The following is an 18,766-nucleotide window of genomic DNA, read 5'->3' as shown; positions in this document are numbered from 1 at the left end:
TTTTAACAAGAAAACTAACTCATTGATTTAGATTGTCTTTTAATAGAAGCCAGACATAACAAAGTCTCCACTGAGAATTTAGTTTTTAGTTTGTGATGAGTGACTCAGTCAAAGTCTTAATTCAAGCTTGGTTTAATCTAGCGCGATTGTGCTGTCATGTGCAGAGCATACAGTCAGACCCACTGATCCCCTGCTTCCCGCTTCTGTCCTGTCAGCTGGGCCACTCAGGCACAGGGGACGCCCTGCCGGCCCGTCTTCACCTGTGTGTCCAGTTGCACTCAACCATTGCAGAGTGGTAACTCTCGATATTATAAAGCTCTGTGTCTGCTTTTGCAAAGACTTTCAAAGTGTGGATTCCTTAAAGGTTTCCATTATGAAGGGAGCGTTAATGATGTGGTGATCAGTGGAACTGCTTCAGGCTAACAACACCCAGGTATTTGATTGTCAGTGTACTGTAGTTACAGTGCTGACATATATTATAACAGAAGTCTGCTCATAAGGCTTACACTTCTTACGATCTCAGTCTCTGTAAGACCGGGCTGTGTTATAAACAGACTGGGATATTTCTTCAAGGTCTGGTTTAATGTGTTACAGCAGTTTGTTTGCTCTAAACAATACCTCTCAGTTTTGATTGGTGGACGTCTCTCAGCTATCATCATTCTGACATTCAGCCGTGTTATATAAACCCAGGAGACGTGTCTAGCTCACCCAGCGCGGCCATGGCGTTTCTCCTGTTGGTGGGCTGTATGGCCCTCGTTGGCACAGCTTACGGTAACTAATCCTCTGTCATCCCTCAGTAAGGCAGGTGACACTGTGGCGCAGGTGTAAGCAAGGGCTGAACAGCACAGCTCCGACCAGTCTGTTACTGAGGGATCTATCCTCACGCTTCACTTCTTAACTTCCTTGAAGGCAAAAATAATGTATCTAATCCATTCAGAGGCTGTTAAATATATTACCTTGCTGCTGCTTACAGAATGAATTTATTTCAGAAATGTTATTGACATATACATTTTAGAAACACGATAAAATTATATGTATAATTGCAATCTAAATACTATAAAATTTCTTTTCCAGTATGTTTCTGCTATCTTAGCACTATACTGTATATGTAATTTACTCTTATTAAATGCGTCAGTGCTAGCTATAACATATTTATAGATTATAGCTGCTTTATTATTGCACCCACTACACTAACTGTTTCTGGTGAGTAGCACTGTTCAGCTGTGCACATCCACACAGTGCACAGCTACTGTATGTTGCTCTTATTTTTGCAAGAAAGATCAGCCTGAAGCCCAGAGCCTGAGAAGGCTCAGTACTGCAGCCCTGTGACTCAGGGGTCAGGCGTTACTCTGGGTCTGTGTGCCAGTGCCTGGGCTCAGGCTGTTGGTCTATCTGTGCCAGGGTGTGGAGTGCAGGAGATCAAGCCAGTGATCACAGGCTACGCCCGGATTGTGAACGGAGAGGAGGCTGTGCCAGGATCCTGGCCCTGGCAGGTGTCCCTGCAGGTAACTCCCTGCTGCTTAACACTTCCGATCATTGGTTGTACTAGTTCTGACAGCAACTGGTGGTGTTTTTCAAGGGTGCCCAGGGAAACAGATGCCAGATATGCGATATGTGCATTCAGTGGAATATCCATTTCAATGTGATAACTCACAGTATTTGCAGTAAACGGGCCTCAGTGTAAGAAATGCTGTTATCATATCTTCTGCACACAGGACGCCATTGGATTTCACTTCTGCGGAGGCTCTCTGATCTCGGAGCAGTGGGTGGTGACCGCAGCTCACTGTGGGGTTAGGTCAGTACCTTCCGTGCACTGAACCAGGCTAACCCACAGCACATAGCTGACTGCGCCACAGCAGATAACTGTGAAAGGCTGCACCATGTTGAGTGTGTGCAAGACAGACAGCACATCCTCTGAGACCAGAGCCAATTATACATGCTGTTCTGCAGGTCTGAGAAGTGGTCTGCAAGATTATGGTCTGTTCAATCCTCAAAACACATACCATTCACTGTTTTTGTGCAAATTATTAGTCTTTTTCTAACACTTGCTGCAGAGACATGAGGAATTTGATTGCATCCTTTTTATTTACCACAAGGCTCCATTGATCATACACATTTTCTTGAAATCATCTTTCTGCTGCAGTGTGAATACTGCATGTCCCTGCATCTTAATCAGTTTTCATTGCTCTAGACTAAAAACTGGTCCCGTTTGTCATCCTGTATTACATCCTACAACATTCTAAATGGGACAAGAGATTAAAAACATTGTTAAAAGGCAGAGAGATGTTTGGGTCCCATTACTTTCAGTGTGGAAGAAGGTTGTCTGTGCTCTGCAGGTCCAGCCATCGCATTGTCGTTGGAGAACATGACCGGAGCAAGAGCAACGAGGACATCCAGACCATGAGAGTGGCCAAGGTCAGGCCAGGGAGTCGTTCTGGGTGCCACATGGGCTCCCAGCTCTAGCAAAAGACATTAACTATCATTGCAGAATTCACTACAAGTACTGAATGTGTTCTGGATTTGACTTGGAGTAGGTACTCATAAATTATCTTCATGTGTTTGTAACCTAGCAGAAAGTAATTGAGCTCTTGGAGACCAACCTATAAATTAGCAACAGAACAATAACTTTCGTACTCAATAAATCAAAAAAGAAAAGTTGCTTACATTTGTATTTGATAAAGAATTCAATTAAAAAGCAGCAGACACTGATATTACTTACCACTGATATGACTTACCTTGGAGCTCTTTAGAGGCTGTTCTTTCAATGTTACAAGTTTGCCAGATGGGCAAAATGTCCTTCACTAGTCTGTGACCGTTCTTATGCTCAATCAGTTCAATAATGTAATTAGAAAACCATCAATCTTGCCAAAGAAAGAATGTCAACCTGGAGAAGGCGTGAAGGGGATCACGTTGTGGTATCGAATTGCATGAAAAGACTGGTAATGAACAGTCCCTTGTGCTCCATCTCATTTCACTAAAAGTGTGTGACAAATTCCTAATGCAAGAAATTGTATATGGCTAAGAAAGTGATCTTATCTTATATTAAACCATGTTGAAGATAATTAAAATATATTAATATATAATATTCCATTTATATATTTTACAGCCACTATTATCCTTTAACTAATACCAGTCAATTGGACTGCTTTCCCTTCTTCTAGCCTCTCAGATTCATTTTGCCAAGATTCCAAGTATGTGGCTGCATTATTATTCACGATGAAATGAAACAACTCAGTGCAGCTCCAGCAGAGAGCAAGGTCACCAGTGAGAATTCAAGAGAGCGTGTGGAGCTAGGAGAAGGAACCATGACCCCTCTCTGACCTCTGTTTGCTCCCCCAGGTCATCACTCACCCCCAGTGGAACCCCAATACCATCGACAATGACATCACTCTGATCAAGCTCACTGCACCTGTAACACTGAATGCCCGCGTGGCACCAGTGTGCCTGCCAGCTGCTTCAGATGTCTACAGCCCTGGCACCAGGTGTGTCACCACTGGCTGGGGGCTGACCCGCTACAATGGTGAGTCACTGACATCTAGCCAGCATCCACAGAATGTGTCTGATGTACCGTGGCAAATAGTGAAATTGTGCTATGAGTCACGTTTAACACAGCAAGGAAAGCAGAAGCATGGTGCAAATCAAGGGGAAGCAGGGGAAAACCAAATGAATACATGTTAAATCATAGTGAAACCCAGGGAAAAGTGCAAAAATAACTCTTTGTGCTGATTCTTGGACACTAGCTCCAGCATGTTTGGAGACTCCTCTGTTAAAAAAAAAATCAGAGAATGAACTAGTTATGGTATTTTGTCTCAAAATCCCAAGATAGTATGTGAGTCTCTCCAGGCGCAATAAATATTTACCCCAAGAGAGGCAATGAAGACTAGGCAGGCCACTTGAGTTAGTCAAAGCAAATAGAGCCTCCTGTGTTAGAAAGGCTTGTTAGCCTGTCCCGTCTTTGCTCTGTGTGAGGTCTGTTGGTCCTCTCTCTCCTCCCCAGCTCTCCTCACTCCTAGCAAGCTGCAGCAGGCGGCCCTGCCCCTGCTGTCGCCCGAGCAGTGCAAGGCTCACTGGGGAGATAGCATCACTGACATGATGATCTGTGCTGGAGCAGACGGAGCCTCCTCCTGCATGGTACGTTCAGCCCCACGGCAGGGGCTTTGACACAGGATAAACATCTTCTTGAAGGCCTGGAGTTTCAGGAAGCTCAGTATTAGTCTGAAATGGTGATCCAGGCAGTACAGAGATGTTGTGAATACTTGTTACAGCTAAAGGCTGCCATGAGATGGCAGTGTGAGGTAAGACACTTCACTTCTCCTTCACTGTAAGGGAGATCAGTGAGAGGTCTGGTGTCTCTGAATTAAACCAGGACCACCAGAGAATGTCTCCTGTGTCGCCTGTACATTCACAACAAACAAAGACAAGCTAGCTGTACTTTAAGCAGCTGGACAAAAAAGACATGTTTCAAAGCAGATTTTATAGAAATCTTTAAATAAGGAATTGCTTGAAATATAAAAAAACTTTAGTTTATTGCTTTAACAAATTAAGCACCTAAGAACTAAAGAGGTAACAGAAACTAGAAGACCACAAAATCCTTAAGAGGCTGGATTCAGACAACCTCTGCTTCCAGATATTTAATCAGCTGGAACCACTAAATACTGCAGCTGTCTGGAGAGCTGCACCTGTACCAGTCCAGGACAGTATCTGTGACAGTGCATGCTGTTATAGATAGAATCCAGGGTGACAGCTGCCAGCTTCCCCCAGTATGAAGACCTGTGGGCTGTCTGTGCCCCCAGCTGACTAGCCCTGTCCTTTCTCCTCAGGGCGACTCTGGCGGCCCCCTGGTGTGCGAACGCAATGGCGCTTGGAACCTGGTCGGCATTGTGTCCTGGGGAAGCAGCCGCTGCCTGACCACCATGCCGGCGGTGTACGCCCGCGTCACCGCTCTGCGCTCCTGGGTGGGCCAGGTGCTGGCTGCAAACTAAGGCCAGCAGGCGCAGAGGCAGTCTGGCAGTGTGGCCTCATTTATTCCTCCATAGACACAGACAGACTGGCATGTGTTCAGGTTTCTCCTACTGTGGTTTGTAAGAGGGCACAAGGGGGTCATCTGGCAGAACTCCTTGGGGAGGCTGTCGCCTCAGTGGACCAGACCTACTCAGCCCTGTTGCAGTCTCAGAGTTTCAAATACAACAGTCTCTACGTTAGAGATCAATTTCAAAACTCATTACTCATCGCTGTTTTCTCTGTTTTATTTTCATTGGTCATAAATGATACATTTAAAATGTGTTTGGGTTTCATTTTTTGTTACACATGCTAAACACGATATTGAACTGAAGTTAATTAAATTCTCCATTGCTATGCCTGGGAAGAAGCTGTGGTTTGATATGATCCAGCTCATGGCTTTCCATTTTTAAATAGATGACAGATTGTACAGCCGTGTAGAAAAGTTGAGTCCTGCATAGCTAAACTAGCAGATTATATTTCAGGCATGATCTGTAATTGGCCTGATTAAGACAGATATTATTTCAAACATGAATCAGGAAATTCAAATCAAGAACAGCACGAAATAGGGGAACAGGAACTCTGCTGCTGGTTTAGAGTTCTGTTAAACATTGGACACTGGATTCCCACTGGTTAATGTGCAGAGGAAAAAACATCAGCGGGTCATTTAAGAGCAGGAATTTCAAAAGGTGTAGCACCTGAGGCAGATTTCTGAAAGTAAATATCGTGAAATGAAAGACCATGAAGGTGTAGAAAAGAGAGTTTTTTCATTAATATTATTGTAGCTGAATTCTGTGTGGGGATCAAAGAACAAAATAAAATAAATTTTGCAGTAGAGGAAAACAGTTTGAAAATAGTCCTATCATTCACAGAGCACATTCAAGACCCACATGGTGTCAGTCTCCACAGGTGTCTGGCTGAACACAAAGAGTCCTTAATATCAGCTAGTTATGACCAGGCTCTGACAGTGGGAGAACACTGAGCTCCATAGGAGCACTAAATACAATCAGCATTGCTGGGGAAGGAAATCTGTGACTTGTCAAATGAATTACCTGTAATCACATGTTGTTTACAAAGATACCGCAGAATAACAAAGTAATGACCTTTGGATTCACAGAGGCCATTGAGATTCCCCTTAGAGACCCAGGCTTTTGGCATATTGGGAGGCTTTGATGCTCGTTTGGGGTGCACAGCTTCAATCTTTGAGTCAGTGGTCAGAGCCTGGTGCTACAAACAGTAGCTGAAGGAACAGTAATAATAACAAGCAAGTCAGTTTAAGCCTTCAGAACTCATGAATCATTACTCTAGGCTTTACAGGTTTTACAAGCTCTTCTTTGTCCCATTGAAGCTCTTCCCATTTGAAGCACTCAGAAGCATGAAGATATTGAGTGTTTTCGAGCAGGTCGATAACACGCAGCACAGTGCTGTGACACATGAGACAGTGTGCGCCCCCCGGGGCGAACATTGGGTATTAACAGCTCCGACACCAGCAGCAGCTGTCTGTGGAAAACAAGGGAAAGACAAATTGAGAGAAATGATGACTGTGTTTTGCTCTTGGGTACCTCGACTCACATGTTGCTGTGAATATCAGATGTTTTTTAGGAAAAAACAACCAGGACTGTCCTTCTGTATTCGAGAAACATACATACACTTTGTGTTTATAAAAAGTGCAGATGCTAACACTGCCGATCCTCGAAACCTCCCTGCACAGGCCAACCCGTGTTCACGGCTGGTCCCCATGGCAACTGCCCTTCCTCCCCCAGGGCGAAGACAGTCCTGTGGATTTGGCAGACAGAAGCCAGACCACTACTTTCACAGTCCCCTGATGAGCAGAAAACTCACTGACTCTGAAAAAAGCAGCAAAGGAAAATCTGTGTTTTTTCACATGATATTTAATGTCTGTTTTTGCTTTTTGCAATAATAAAAAACTATCATTAGTTTTCAAGCACAGTTAAGAGCCTTTCAGGAATGTGCAGTGTGACTGTAGAGCTGTGAAAGGCCATCCGATTCATTGTATAAAGTGATGTAATCATTGTATAAAGTGATGTAATTTCGATCTGAGTATGTTGTGCAGCTCAGCACCAGCTTGGTCACATCTAACACACAGCAGAGGTGGTGAGTTCAGAAACTGTTGCTTGTCTTGAACTTCCTCACACCCTTGCTGTTGGCGATGCAGGAAGGCAGATGGCAATATGGAAGGACTGGCTGTTGAGAAGTGTCATGTGACCTGGCTGAGGACTTCCCAGCCACAAACAAGAGCATATTTACATTCCCAGATACACTCACGTCTGTTTCATAGATTGGAGGAGGATTAGTAATATTTTTACAGATACTGTATCATCATAGTCTCATGGGAGTATTGAACAAGCTTGTAAGCAATGTTTTTGAATCCAACAGCCTGGCTTCTTCCCTGAAGAAGCTGGATGAGATCATTGGATCAATTATGTACTCAAGATTAAATAGGCTAGATGGTGTGGATGGCCTTCTCTCTCCTATAACTGTTCTTATGAGATGAGATGTTGTGAGATGCTGTTGTAGCAACCAGTTAGCCAATCTGAATGAAAAAGATAAAATACTTATGCTTCCTACCTGTGGGCATGAAGAAAGAATTATCTTCCTGGTGGGCAGGTTCTTGTCAATGACAGAGATTACATCACCCCCTGGAAAATTCAGAGGGCAGACTCGGTATTCCTATGCTTTTGGGGATTAACTGGACTAGGTGTGAGCCTTGTAATACTCAGCCATTTGCGGCTCAGGTAATCTGCAAGCCACAGCAACGTGCACTCATGGCCACAGGTGTTCCCTCTGCACAGAGGGTGGGGGGTGGCAGCTGCTTACAATGACTGCCAATGAGTCTGCATGGAAATCAGCTGCAGGAGCCAGTCAAGCCCAACATTAGAGAAACCAGGTGCCCTGTTTACAATAAAGAACATTTCACCTCCAAGATCTGGGCACTGAGGGCTGGGCATCCAAACTGACAGGGTGTATCAGCTACTCAGCACTCCCTGACACCGCAGTACATGATGAAGTCCTGTCAGCGCAGTGGGGCGCTGTGCTCCTGCAGGGAAGCGTCTGGTTTGAGACCAGCCTGGGTTTGCATGACGAGCATCACCCCTGGCTATCAGCTGTGTGCCATTCTCCACGCTCTCTTAATAAAGCCTCGTGAGAGGAGCTCAGCAAGGGCTCAGGGACCTCTGAGTTTCATGCTTTGAATACCAATAACATTGTTATTATTTACCTGATGCCAGTAACTCTATCCATGACAATACATAACCTACAGTAGGTGTAGCAGCCCTTCTGATTGAAGTGAGACTGTCACGCATTCAAACCAGCTGGCCTCTATCTAAATTTCCAGGAGCCAGAGGACACCAGCCTTCAACTCTCCAGATTACCTTGGATTGCTTTGGATTTGCACAGGTGAACGAGTTTAAGGAGCAGAGAAAAACAGGTGATGGAATTCAGTTTCTGTCTGAATTCAATTAATCTCGCTATTACTGCAAGCACATGTAGAATTGCAAGCACTCGGTCACGCAGTGGACAGCAGGGCTCAAACCGGGGCTGTAGGTCTGCCCCCGGCCGGCACCAGCTCACCCCCCTGTGACAGAACGGCATTGCAGGAGAGGCTCTGGTTTGTCTCGGTGTTCCCAATAGAGATCAAACCATTGAAATCAGCTATTTTTAATATCTCACCACTGGAGAGATAGAGCAACCATTCAATTTTGCCATATTATTAGGATTCAATGTAAAAAAGTGTGAGGTTTGACTAAAATCTGATCTTCCATACCATTCTTTTTTATCTGTTTCATTATTACACCAGAAGTGTCTCAGTAACCTACTGTAGAGCTGAGAACAGTATGTGTTTGATTAAGGAAGGAGAAGCCATTTGAGGTTTTTCACACCCCAGAGGAGTAATAAACAGGGCACATGCAATGGCCTTTTGGCTGATAAATATTTTAGCGAGACAATGTGTTCACACCCTTATCTGTGTTAACTGAAATAGCAGTGACTGTGTCTAATTAATAAATAACTGAGCAGGAGTTTTCCCAGCTGACTCAGTAATGACAATAACAATCACAGCAGCAGTGCATTAACCAGTCTCTCAGGACAACCACAACCTGCTTCCAAGCTTCTGATTATGTTAACTTGACATCGCTCAATCACAGTCCTCAACATTTACCCCCAAAGGTCACGGGGTCACTCCTCTGAGCTTGCACATCCACAACAAGAAGACACACAGCAGCCTCCCTCATTGCACAGACACACATCCTTTGTTTTATAAATCTAAAAGAATTAGCACACTATTGCAAAACAATAAAACACAATTTACTCAAAAATGATTAAACAGAATTCTCATTAGCAGTACTAAAACATTTGCTCCCATTGGTGCCATGAAACACCATCCAGTGTATAACTGGGTTTTCTGAATAAGAAACCTGTATCATTACGGCACCACTGCTTGTAAACTGTGAGTTTACAAAGGAGTCTGGTTGCAATAGTTTCCTTTCCCTGATGGGGTGTAGTCTGTGTGGATGACACACCAACTGCAGTTTGCTGGATTACACCTAGTAATACAATACCTGGGGAGTAATTTCAAATGTATTCTTTAAAAATATCTGTTAGGTCACCTGCTGTTGAGTCAGTATGTGGGTAGCTTCATGATCTTCTCCACCCACCAGTCTCATTTTATCAGAAACAGCTGATTTACTTTTTAATGTTCCATTATGAGAACAGTTGTATCTCAGATTAGTGTAATTTACTGAACAGCAATTACAATATATGTAAATTAAATAACTTTTAATTTAACTTTAATATTTGTTTTTGCATTTGTTCCTAGACAACCTTTCATAGTTATTTTTACAAACGTCTAGAGAAAAAATATTTTTTTTTAAATCCTAATGATGGAGCATTCCTTCCACCTTCATAGCAATAAAAAGTAATTTCTAGTGATCTAAGGTGGCTACGTTTTTTTTAATAAAGTAAACACCCTGGTTGTTGACAGAAGGCATTTTTCATTAGCAAGCTTCATGAAACACTTCCAGAGTGGATATGCTACTCAGGAGCCTGGCTGCAGAGACATACAAACTCAGGTCTGGATTCAATGAACATTTTTACCCACTTGCCAGTCAATCATCACAGCCCTGGCACTGGATGTTTGTGTTTCACTGGGTAGAAGGGCGATTATTTTTCCCATCAGTCACCAAATTCTAAGTATAGGGAATTAGAAGGTGGCTTTAGGTTTTTTATTAATCCAGGCAGTAGTAAAGATAAGAGCATTTCACAATGGAAGTAAACTGTTCCATTTGGAAGTCTATACAAGGGTGTTCAAGGCTTGCTGCATGTGTAACCACAATTGTTACACTGTACACACTGCAGGGAAGGGCAGACATATCAATATGCTGGAAGCACAAGCACTGTTTGCCTTGTAGGTGAGGGCACCTGCACTCACAGGGATCAATTTCCCTGTCCCATGTGCACTCTGCTGGGCAGCTTGTTTCAAACAGCATGATCAAATAAACTGGAAACCGGAATATGTTACTGCTGATGTTGCAACATAAAGTTCCAATTTTGGCATTTTGTTGTATATATCTTTTGACACATACAGCACATTGCAATATGTCTAAACATCATACACAAGAGTGTAATTGTCTAGCCTGATATGCTTGATACTGTATATGTGGTTTTAATCCCAAAATGTAGCCCTCTATTTAAAAAATATATTAAATTAATTTTAACTTTGTTTAAGTGGAATATCTCGTTTTTCCTGTTTAGCTGCTGTATTGGTTAGATGTTTTTTTAAGTAGGAAACCTGAGGTCTGTCACTCCCACACTCATGCATGCTGGCTCCTGTTGTAACATCCTCAGGAGATGCAGGCACACCAGATACACATGTCCCCCTTCACTATCTCTGCTGCTGTTTCCTCTGACTGTGCTGAGAAGGGCTTGCATCTGTGCCCGCTTTGGAGGAGTCTTCATCTCTCACTGCCGCTCTTGGTGCTTCTGGTTCTCATTTGATGTCATTTAGATGTAAAGACCAGGCAATGTGTACTGTACTATGATAACACATAAAAACTATTTTATCTAGGGGAATCTTTAAATTCAAGACATATATTGAAGCAAATTGAATATTTTTTCCAATCAAAAAAACCATCTGCTTCAATCAGACAGTAACGAGAAACAGACACATGTGAAAAGATACTGAATGTGATGACATCTCAACTACATTTTTTAATTAAACTTGTGTTTGAGCCATTAGACAGGATCCTCTGTCCTGAATGTCCATCTCCTCTGGATTTTGTGTTGGCCATTTTTCCGTGTGACTTTATCTTGCAGTTCCTCATTCTGGAACTACAGACTAGGGATTTGTTTTGGGTGTGTTTCTTAGTATTTTATTTGACATAAGGTTCAGTGTTATAATATGTCTGTATTATTTCAGCTTGTTTAATAAAGGCACTCCTATTCTAAAGCTTGCTGGGATCATCAGGCTCAGTTAACTTATTTTTAAAAAACCCATTGAGAGGAGAAAAGAGTTTTTTCAATCCTGCATCAACAGAACAGTATGGATGAGTCACTCCATGTCCTGCTAGCTTTTCAGATCTTCAAATCAGTTTCTCACCTCAACACGTGTCTTCAATGTCCCTGTCTCTCCTCTTCTTTCTCTAGAGCTCTGACTGAGAGCAGATGGGCTCTGATTTTCCCACACAGTTGCCCCCCTGGTCTTTGCCAAGGTATATTGTTTTGATATTTCTATGAATTCTGCCTGTTATAAATTTGACACTCGTGTCCTTTGTGTCTTCACCTTTAGCACAGTATTATGGTTTTCATGTGTTATGGCACCTTACTCTTTCTTTTCTCAGACACTAATTGTAATTTTTCAGTCATCTACCAAATTGCCTCTGTTGTCAATGCTGGCTGATGAGGTAATAGTCCAGCGTAATTTAATAAGTGGCTACTGTTTAAAACACTATTTTACCATCATTATATGCCTTTCACAGGAGCTTGTTGAGATGCCCTTTACTTTGAAAACAAGCAAACATTGCTGAAATGGAAGCACATGACAACAGTGGCCTGAATCCCCTGCACCTGAAGAAGACTGCACAGCCCTTTGCCACAGTGAGTTTGCACTTCTACCATGCTTATACCACTGCATCCCTCACACTTTACCACACCTTTCTTACTGTAACTGAGTTAACCTCCAGATTGAAAGGGGTGTGTGCCTGTTCTCCAAAAAGCAATGATGATCCTTAAGAAGCCAAAAATACAAAAGGTACCCTCAGAATAACTGCAACAGCATTCTGAGACACCGTAGTTTCTAGATTGAGCTAAAAGCTACTGCTTGGATGTCTTGGAAGTGCAGAATCTCTTGTTGGCTTCTTAAGTTTTACCATTGAGATCATATTATTGCTCAGACTGGCAAAGAAAAGCTGATGAAGATTGTAACTGACACTCTGTATCAATCATCACATCTCTGGTCCACAACATCTGGAACAGGCAGGCTGTGAACGTTGCTTGACACACGAAGCATGAACACTCAGTGCTATTCTTTACAGTTGCTAAGTAGATGCTCTCATCCAGGATGATTTACAATATGCCTCTGTTCTGTTTTTGTAGTAATTCAGCGTGTGACAGACCTTATGCTTGGTCCCCTGCATGACAGAGCCCAGGTGCAGCAGGGCTGTGCGCTGTGTTGGTGGTTTCTGTTTATATTACTGTTGAGATGAGTGCTCAGCAGCTCAAGTCTTAACTAATTAGACAGTCACTGCAATTTATTAACGCATGGCTGTAAATTCCCGTAATCTAGCTCCTGTGTGTAAATGTGTGCATCCAGTTTTCAGCAGGCAATTAGCACTGCAATTTTACTTGTCCTAATTAAGATTAGGCTTCAGGTGGGTTTAGGAATGAAGGTGGAGGAAGTCCATTCCTGACACTCCACCAGGCAAGCAGCCAGGGTCAGGCAATGGCTACCAGGAAGATAGAGTAACCAGAACAGAAAAACAGGCCTTTGCAAAGCAGAAGAAACAAAACAAAATGGTGACACAGAGGTTTGCAAGCAGCAACATGCCCAGTGAGACCATATTGTGCTGCTGCATGTTTACTATCCTCAAAGAAACATTGTTAGTAAATTATTGGACTGACAAGCTCACCTGAAGCATTTATACCAGCATTTGCTGGATAATTTCCAGCAGCATCTCGTCTGGGATTAGAGTTAAAAATCTTCCAAAGACAAGAGCAGAACCTTTGCCACTGCTGCCTTAGTAATACAGTGTGGAACCCTGTACCTGCAGCAGGGCAGGAATGTGCTCAGAGAACCCTGGCCTTGGTGTTGAGGATTTGGGGTTTCCTGCTCTCAGCTGTTCCAGTGTCAGAACAAGACTTCCTCCCCATTGCTGCAGTGTTCTCACTCCATGATGAAAACTCCAATGACTTCACTGCCTGTACTCACGTGGGCATTGAGGTGAGACTTTCTGCTGGGCTGGATAACATCCAATGACCTTGTAGCCTGTAACTGTAAGAAGTTATTAGGCAACAGTTCTTCTTTACACATAGGCTATTAATAATTAATGCATAGTTTGCATTAAATAGCTAGTTTGTCACTTGGATATACTTTCTGTATCTGAAAATAATGAAAATAACAGGGACTATCATTGGCAGTAACCTGGATGGCTGAGAAGTGTCACACAAGCACCTGTGAAGAAGGTGGGATGTTACTGCGCATGATTCCAAAAGGATATGAACTGGAAGCATGTCTCTTAGTTTTTAATCCCAAAGTCTAATTCTGCTGGGAATCCCCTGGCGAGATTCAGAATCTGACTACCACACCTAACGAGCTGTATTATAAGTTTCACACTGGGTCACACATTATCTCTGACTGCTGAGGATATTAGGACCAGGACAGGGTTCAGAGTGCAACCACACATTCTGAGCTCATCAAAAGAAGGACCTCTGACATACTGCTCTGTAAAGGAACAGCACCATTTGAAGTGTTGGACTAAAAGCCGGAGATGCTGGCATATATTTGACAACGATACCAATCCTGTCAGAGTCTTGACATCTCCTCTGGCTCCCACGTAGTCATTTGTGTTGTCTGAGTGCATTTATATTTTCTGCTGCACACATCACTATTCAACAAAACACAAAATAGGAATAAGTATGATGAATTCTAAATAAAGATGCCTTACCGCCTGTCTGATGATTTCTTCCTTTTGTTGAAAGACATTGTCATAGGCAGCAGTTATAGTTCTCACCAGATTACTTGTTATGTTAACTGAATAAAAATTCAATTTTAAATAAAGGTTTTAGATTTAGCCTTTAATTAGATTCTTATGGACAGGTTTCAATTGTGGAAAAGAAGACTTTTTAGAACTTTGGGGTCCCTGATTTCAGTCATAGCACTCATATTCATGTCAAAAAAAGAAAGTGTCTTATTTACATTTCTTTGAAACCACAAGATTCACCCAGGCTTGCAACCAGTCTGGCTCTCAAGGACACTGGACAAAGAAACTCAAAGAGCTGCAGTTCTTACTCTTCTGAGGAGACGCTGTGAAGGTCCACACACTCTTCAGATGTCTCCCCTTTGTCTGTGCAGAGAAAGGAAAGCACTGAGACACTCGCATTCTTTCCTTATCACCCCCTCTGTGCATAGATGATGCATTATTGTCTGCCGAGAACCAAAAATGCTCTGCTTCAATCTTCAATATTTTCTGATTGAAACCGTCTCAATGACATGTGAACTTAACAGTAAACAAACCCCAAGAGTCTAGGATTATAAATAGGATTATATTGGTGAGATTCAACATCTACCGTATTTTGTGTGTTATTAAAATTGGTTAATTTAGTATATCTCCTGCTGGTGCCTGAGTCAATATGCAAAGATAATCTTTTTCTAAATTGAACATAAATCAAATGTTGGTACACTAGGCTCTCTTGGACAGGGGTTGACATTGAACACCTCTCAGCTACAAGAGACTTCTGCACAGTACTGGGGAGGTCACCACCTTTTTCCTTTTCTGAACATACTGTGAAGAGTATGATTATTCAGGCATTGATACAAACTGAACATAGGTGTTAAGGATAATAAGGCATTTGTTTTTGTTTATATCTTATTCTATTAATATGCAGATATGAATAATATCTATAATTGGAACGATTCCTTATAATAAGTGGAGCCAGTGTGCCATCCTGTCTCTGTGCAGGCTGTTGACAATTTGTCTCCAAAGCAATAAAAATTCTTCTCGGAAGGTTGCAGCTCTTTGTGAATATTACTACTCTCTTGAATATTTTACTGTACAATACCCAGGAAGACAGTGCGTAAAGGAATGTTTATTGAGGAGCTGAGGTATAAGAAGCTCTGACCCCACCTGCATGGCCAAGGGCAGAACCCGTGCAGAGTGAGGAGCTGTGCAGGTGGAGATGGGGCAGAGGGACAGCAAGAGAGAGTGGTTCCCTGGGGTGTTCATAGCTTTTCAGGAAGTGATGTCACGGTTAAAGCAGCAGAGGTTAAGAAGACATTAAATTAATGTACATGCGAATTAATTAGGATGAAAGACTTATGAATAATTTATTGCCAGTTAAAACAATTTATCAAGAGCCACAAACTGCAGCTTGTTTCTCAAGCACTGCCTCCTCAGTGTGTCCTGTATTACATGGTCCTGTGTGATAAGCATTCATCTCAAAATACACACAGTTCAGCTACCCCTCCCCTTCAAGAACCTTTCATCTAGTTCATGAAGGTAATTTTGCAAGATAGCATGGTTGCAAGCTCTCCAAGTACAAGAGTAAAATAAGAACTCTTGATAAGAACAATTTCCTAAGCTTGAACTGGGTCTCGATTTAAATCAGACTAATACTGGGAGAATGATAAAGAGATTTCCTGGAACATTGGAAAAATTAATGTTTTACCAACTTTAAGGGAAGGTATCTAATTACTTCAATAAAACAATTCTTCTGGTTAAATCAAACAAAAAGATATTAAAATGAACAAACCATAAAGACAACAGAGCAGGCTGACAAACTCACAGTTTTAAAAGCCAATCAAGTCAGTGTGGGAGGCTTGCATTCCTAGTGTGTCCCATTGATGAGATGACTCTTCAGCTCTGTAGGATTCACAATTGTCCAATATGCATTGTGTACAGTATGTATAATACATGGAGCAGTATTAGCAATGAAGCAATGCATGGAGCAGCAGTTAAAGGCAGCAACGCAATTGCATTTTGGAAGCAATAGAAGTTGTTGCTTTCTGCCTGTCAGTATACACAGTAATTTATACTATATGTATACAGTATAGTGGAATGCCTGGAGGTACTGTAACATAATCTTATGAGTAAGAAATTTAACTTATATGGATCATTTTCAAATTTGAAGAACTACCACATATTTTCTCTCTCAAACCTGCCTCAAACCTGCCTTTACTCCTGTAAGCAAATGACTAAATCCTCCATGGTAGCTGAGGTGAAACCTCAAGCAAATACATTTTCCACAGAGCTACAGTACATGTGTGAGAGAGGTGAGAGTGATCAGTAGCAGAAAAACAGCTCTTTATTGCCTTTTGTCTGCTGGTCACACACCATTAAACAACAAATCAGCTTGGAAATCTCTATTCTTCATGCTGCCTCCTCAAAACACAGGCTGTGACTGCTGAGTGCATTCTGTTAAAATTGCAGTTGACAGGCGAGGAAGGAAGGCAGCGATGTGCGGTGTCTGACCAGGGCTGTGATGGGCCTGCTGATCAGAGACACGGACAGGCATCTTCTCGACCAACCGCACACAGAACTGCAGCTTATCCAAACAGCACAGGTCACAAACCAGAGGAGCTTCATTAAGGTCATTCTGGCTCATTTGGTTACTAGAAGCTAATTGACCTCAAGACTGACAGGATCTCAGATGTTTCTCGAAAGCTGTCAACAAGATAACATTGTAATTTGTTTCTTACACCTAAGATACATCTACAAATGTTAACATAAATATATGAATAATGCCAAATCCCTGGATTATATCCCTAATTAAGAAAGGCTACAAAGGAAGCCATTCAACCCCCCTTCATGTCAGCTTCTGTCATTTAAATAATAATTAAAAATATCCTTGTGCCCAGAGGGACTTCAGTATTACAACAGAACATGGTTATGGGCTGTTAGACAATTTTTATTTTAAACAGAATTGCTTTCTCTCAGTTGAACATTCCTCTTTAGTACTGAGTTGCTCACTGGAGAATTCTGTGCTTTAGCAAATGACAGAGCCAAGGGACTGAGTTGCACCCTGACTAACAAACAATACAAGTGTAGAACAGGGCTTTATGAACCAAAACGAGGTTTAACCAGCAGACAGTAAAATCACTTTTGCAGTGCAGAGACTCCCCCCCAAAAAAAACAAATCCCATTGTTTTTCTGTGTCTGTATTGTGTAATTGTAGGTAGAAACCTTAAAGGATCTTTAATTACTTAAAAAGTGTGTTTTCATTTCCATGCAGTTTTATCACGGGTCGTTGGTGGATGCAACACCCATTACAGATCTTTCAGTTTATTACATTTTGTCCATTTCCCAAAGGTTTGAGATTCAGACCTCAGTATTATTAATTACCAATGTCTCTTTCTAAAGTTCAATTCATGTAAAGAAATATAATCATGCTGGAAGTAAAGATAGTTTTCACTACAGTCCCCCATTAAGAGGTTCAATTGTAATTTTAGTGCTGTAGTCAACTGAATAGTATTTTTCTTGTATGCTCCAATTTTTTAAGATGCAGTCTGTTAGTTGCTCTCATGCTTTTATTATCTTTGATCACACCATGTGTGTGAATGAAGATGCACACACAACCCTAATACATAACTACCAGCCAGCTGTGACACTTTCCTGCTGGTCTAAGCACTAAACCCCCGATACACTGGAGATCTGAGCATCCGTATTTTTCTCTAGGGCTCCGCAGCTCACTGTCATGTCTGCAACGTAATGGTCTGTTTTATCCTCCACAATGTCTCTTGAATAGTCAGCTCCTCCCTCATATCTTTAAAAAGACTGAAGTAGGAACACTTGAGATTAAGGGTTCATCATAAATCAGTTTTTATGATGTCTCTTGTTTGTGAGCTGTACTGGGTACTATAAAAACATGCCTACCAATAATCACAGCAGAGTGGATAGAATGTACACACACGACCATAAAACATGCACTGACATAAAAAGATAAACAACAAGACAAAGTGCTTTTTATCAATAACTAACGTGAAAGGGCATCCACAACAAATACTAATGAATCATGACAGTTCTTTAGCATTCCTTAAGCAAAATGTATAATTTAATCATGTACCAGAGTTTATTAAAATTAAAACAATTTTTTTTTCAAAACCTATGAGAAAAAACAGTCTTATTTTAGAATTAGTGCATCTGTGGAGCGCAGATCTGAGTAAGGAGGCTGGAGATACTGTACAATTTGAGGCTCTGTGGAGATCTGTTTATTTACAATGTGATATTAAAGACTGTGCTACTGGACTAGTCAGCAGTGTTCTCATGGATGACTGAAGTTGTATCATTTACAGTTTTTCCCAGTTGCTTATGCACTGTGATAAATTGCACACAGAGAGCGATCTGATCTCAACACAAAATTCCCGGAACAAAGCACCAGCTCTGCAAAACTGAACACACATTCTACTTGTTTCAAATCAATTTGCAATTCAGGTTGACTAATGTTGCAAAACACTTCATACAATCCTCAATGTATATAAGCACAACAGTCATTGTAAGAACACTTGGGTCACTACTACTAATACGTGAATCACCTGGTATCA

General features: G+C 41.8%; 1 protein-coding gene across 1 annotated transcript; it reads left to right on the top strand.

Annotated features, from left to right (window-relative positions):
* Positions 1-719: 719 nt before the first annotated feature.
* Positions 720-5,039, top strand: LOC148817369 (chymotrypsin B-like). Its single transcript, XM_088939180.1, has 7 exons — positions 720-733; positions 1,367-1,505; positions 1,716-1,795; positions 2,337-2,415; positions 3,340-3,520; positions 3,998-4,131; positions 4,821-5,039. Exons 1-7 carry the CDS (start codon positions 720-722, stop codon positions 4,980-4,982), a joined length of 789 nt encoding a protein of 262 aa, XP_088795306.1. The 3' UTR covers positions 4,983-5,039.
* Positions 5,040-18,766: the final 13,727 nt, after the last annotated feature.

Source organism: Atractosteus spatula, chromosome 21, assembly GCF_055471065.1.
Source record: "Atractosteus spatula isolate fAtrSpa1 chromosome 21, fAtrSpa1.hap1, whole genome shotgun sequence".
NCBI lineage: Eukaryota > Metazoa > Chordata > Actinopteri > Semionotiformes > Lepisosteidae > Atractosteus > Atractosteus spatula.
Note: the sequence above shows the minus strand (reverse complement) of the source record. Positions and strands in the feature narration are given on the sequence as shown.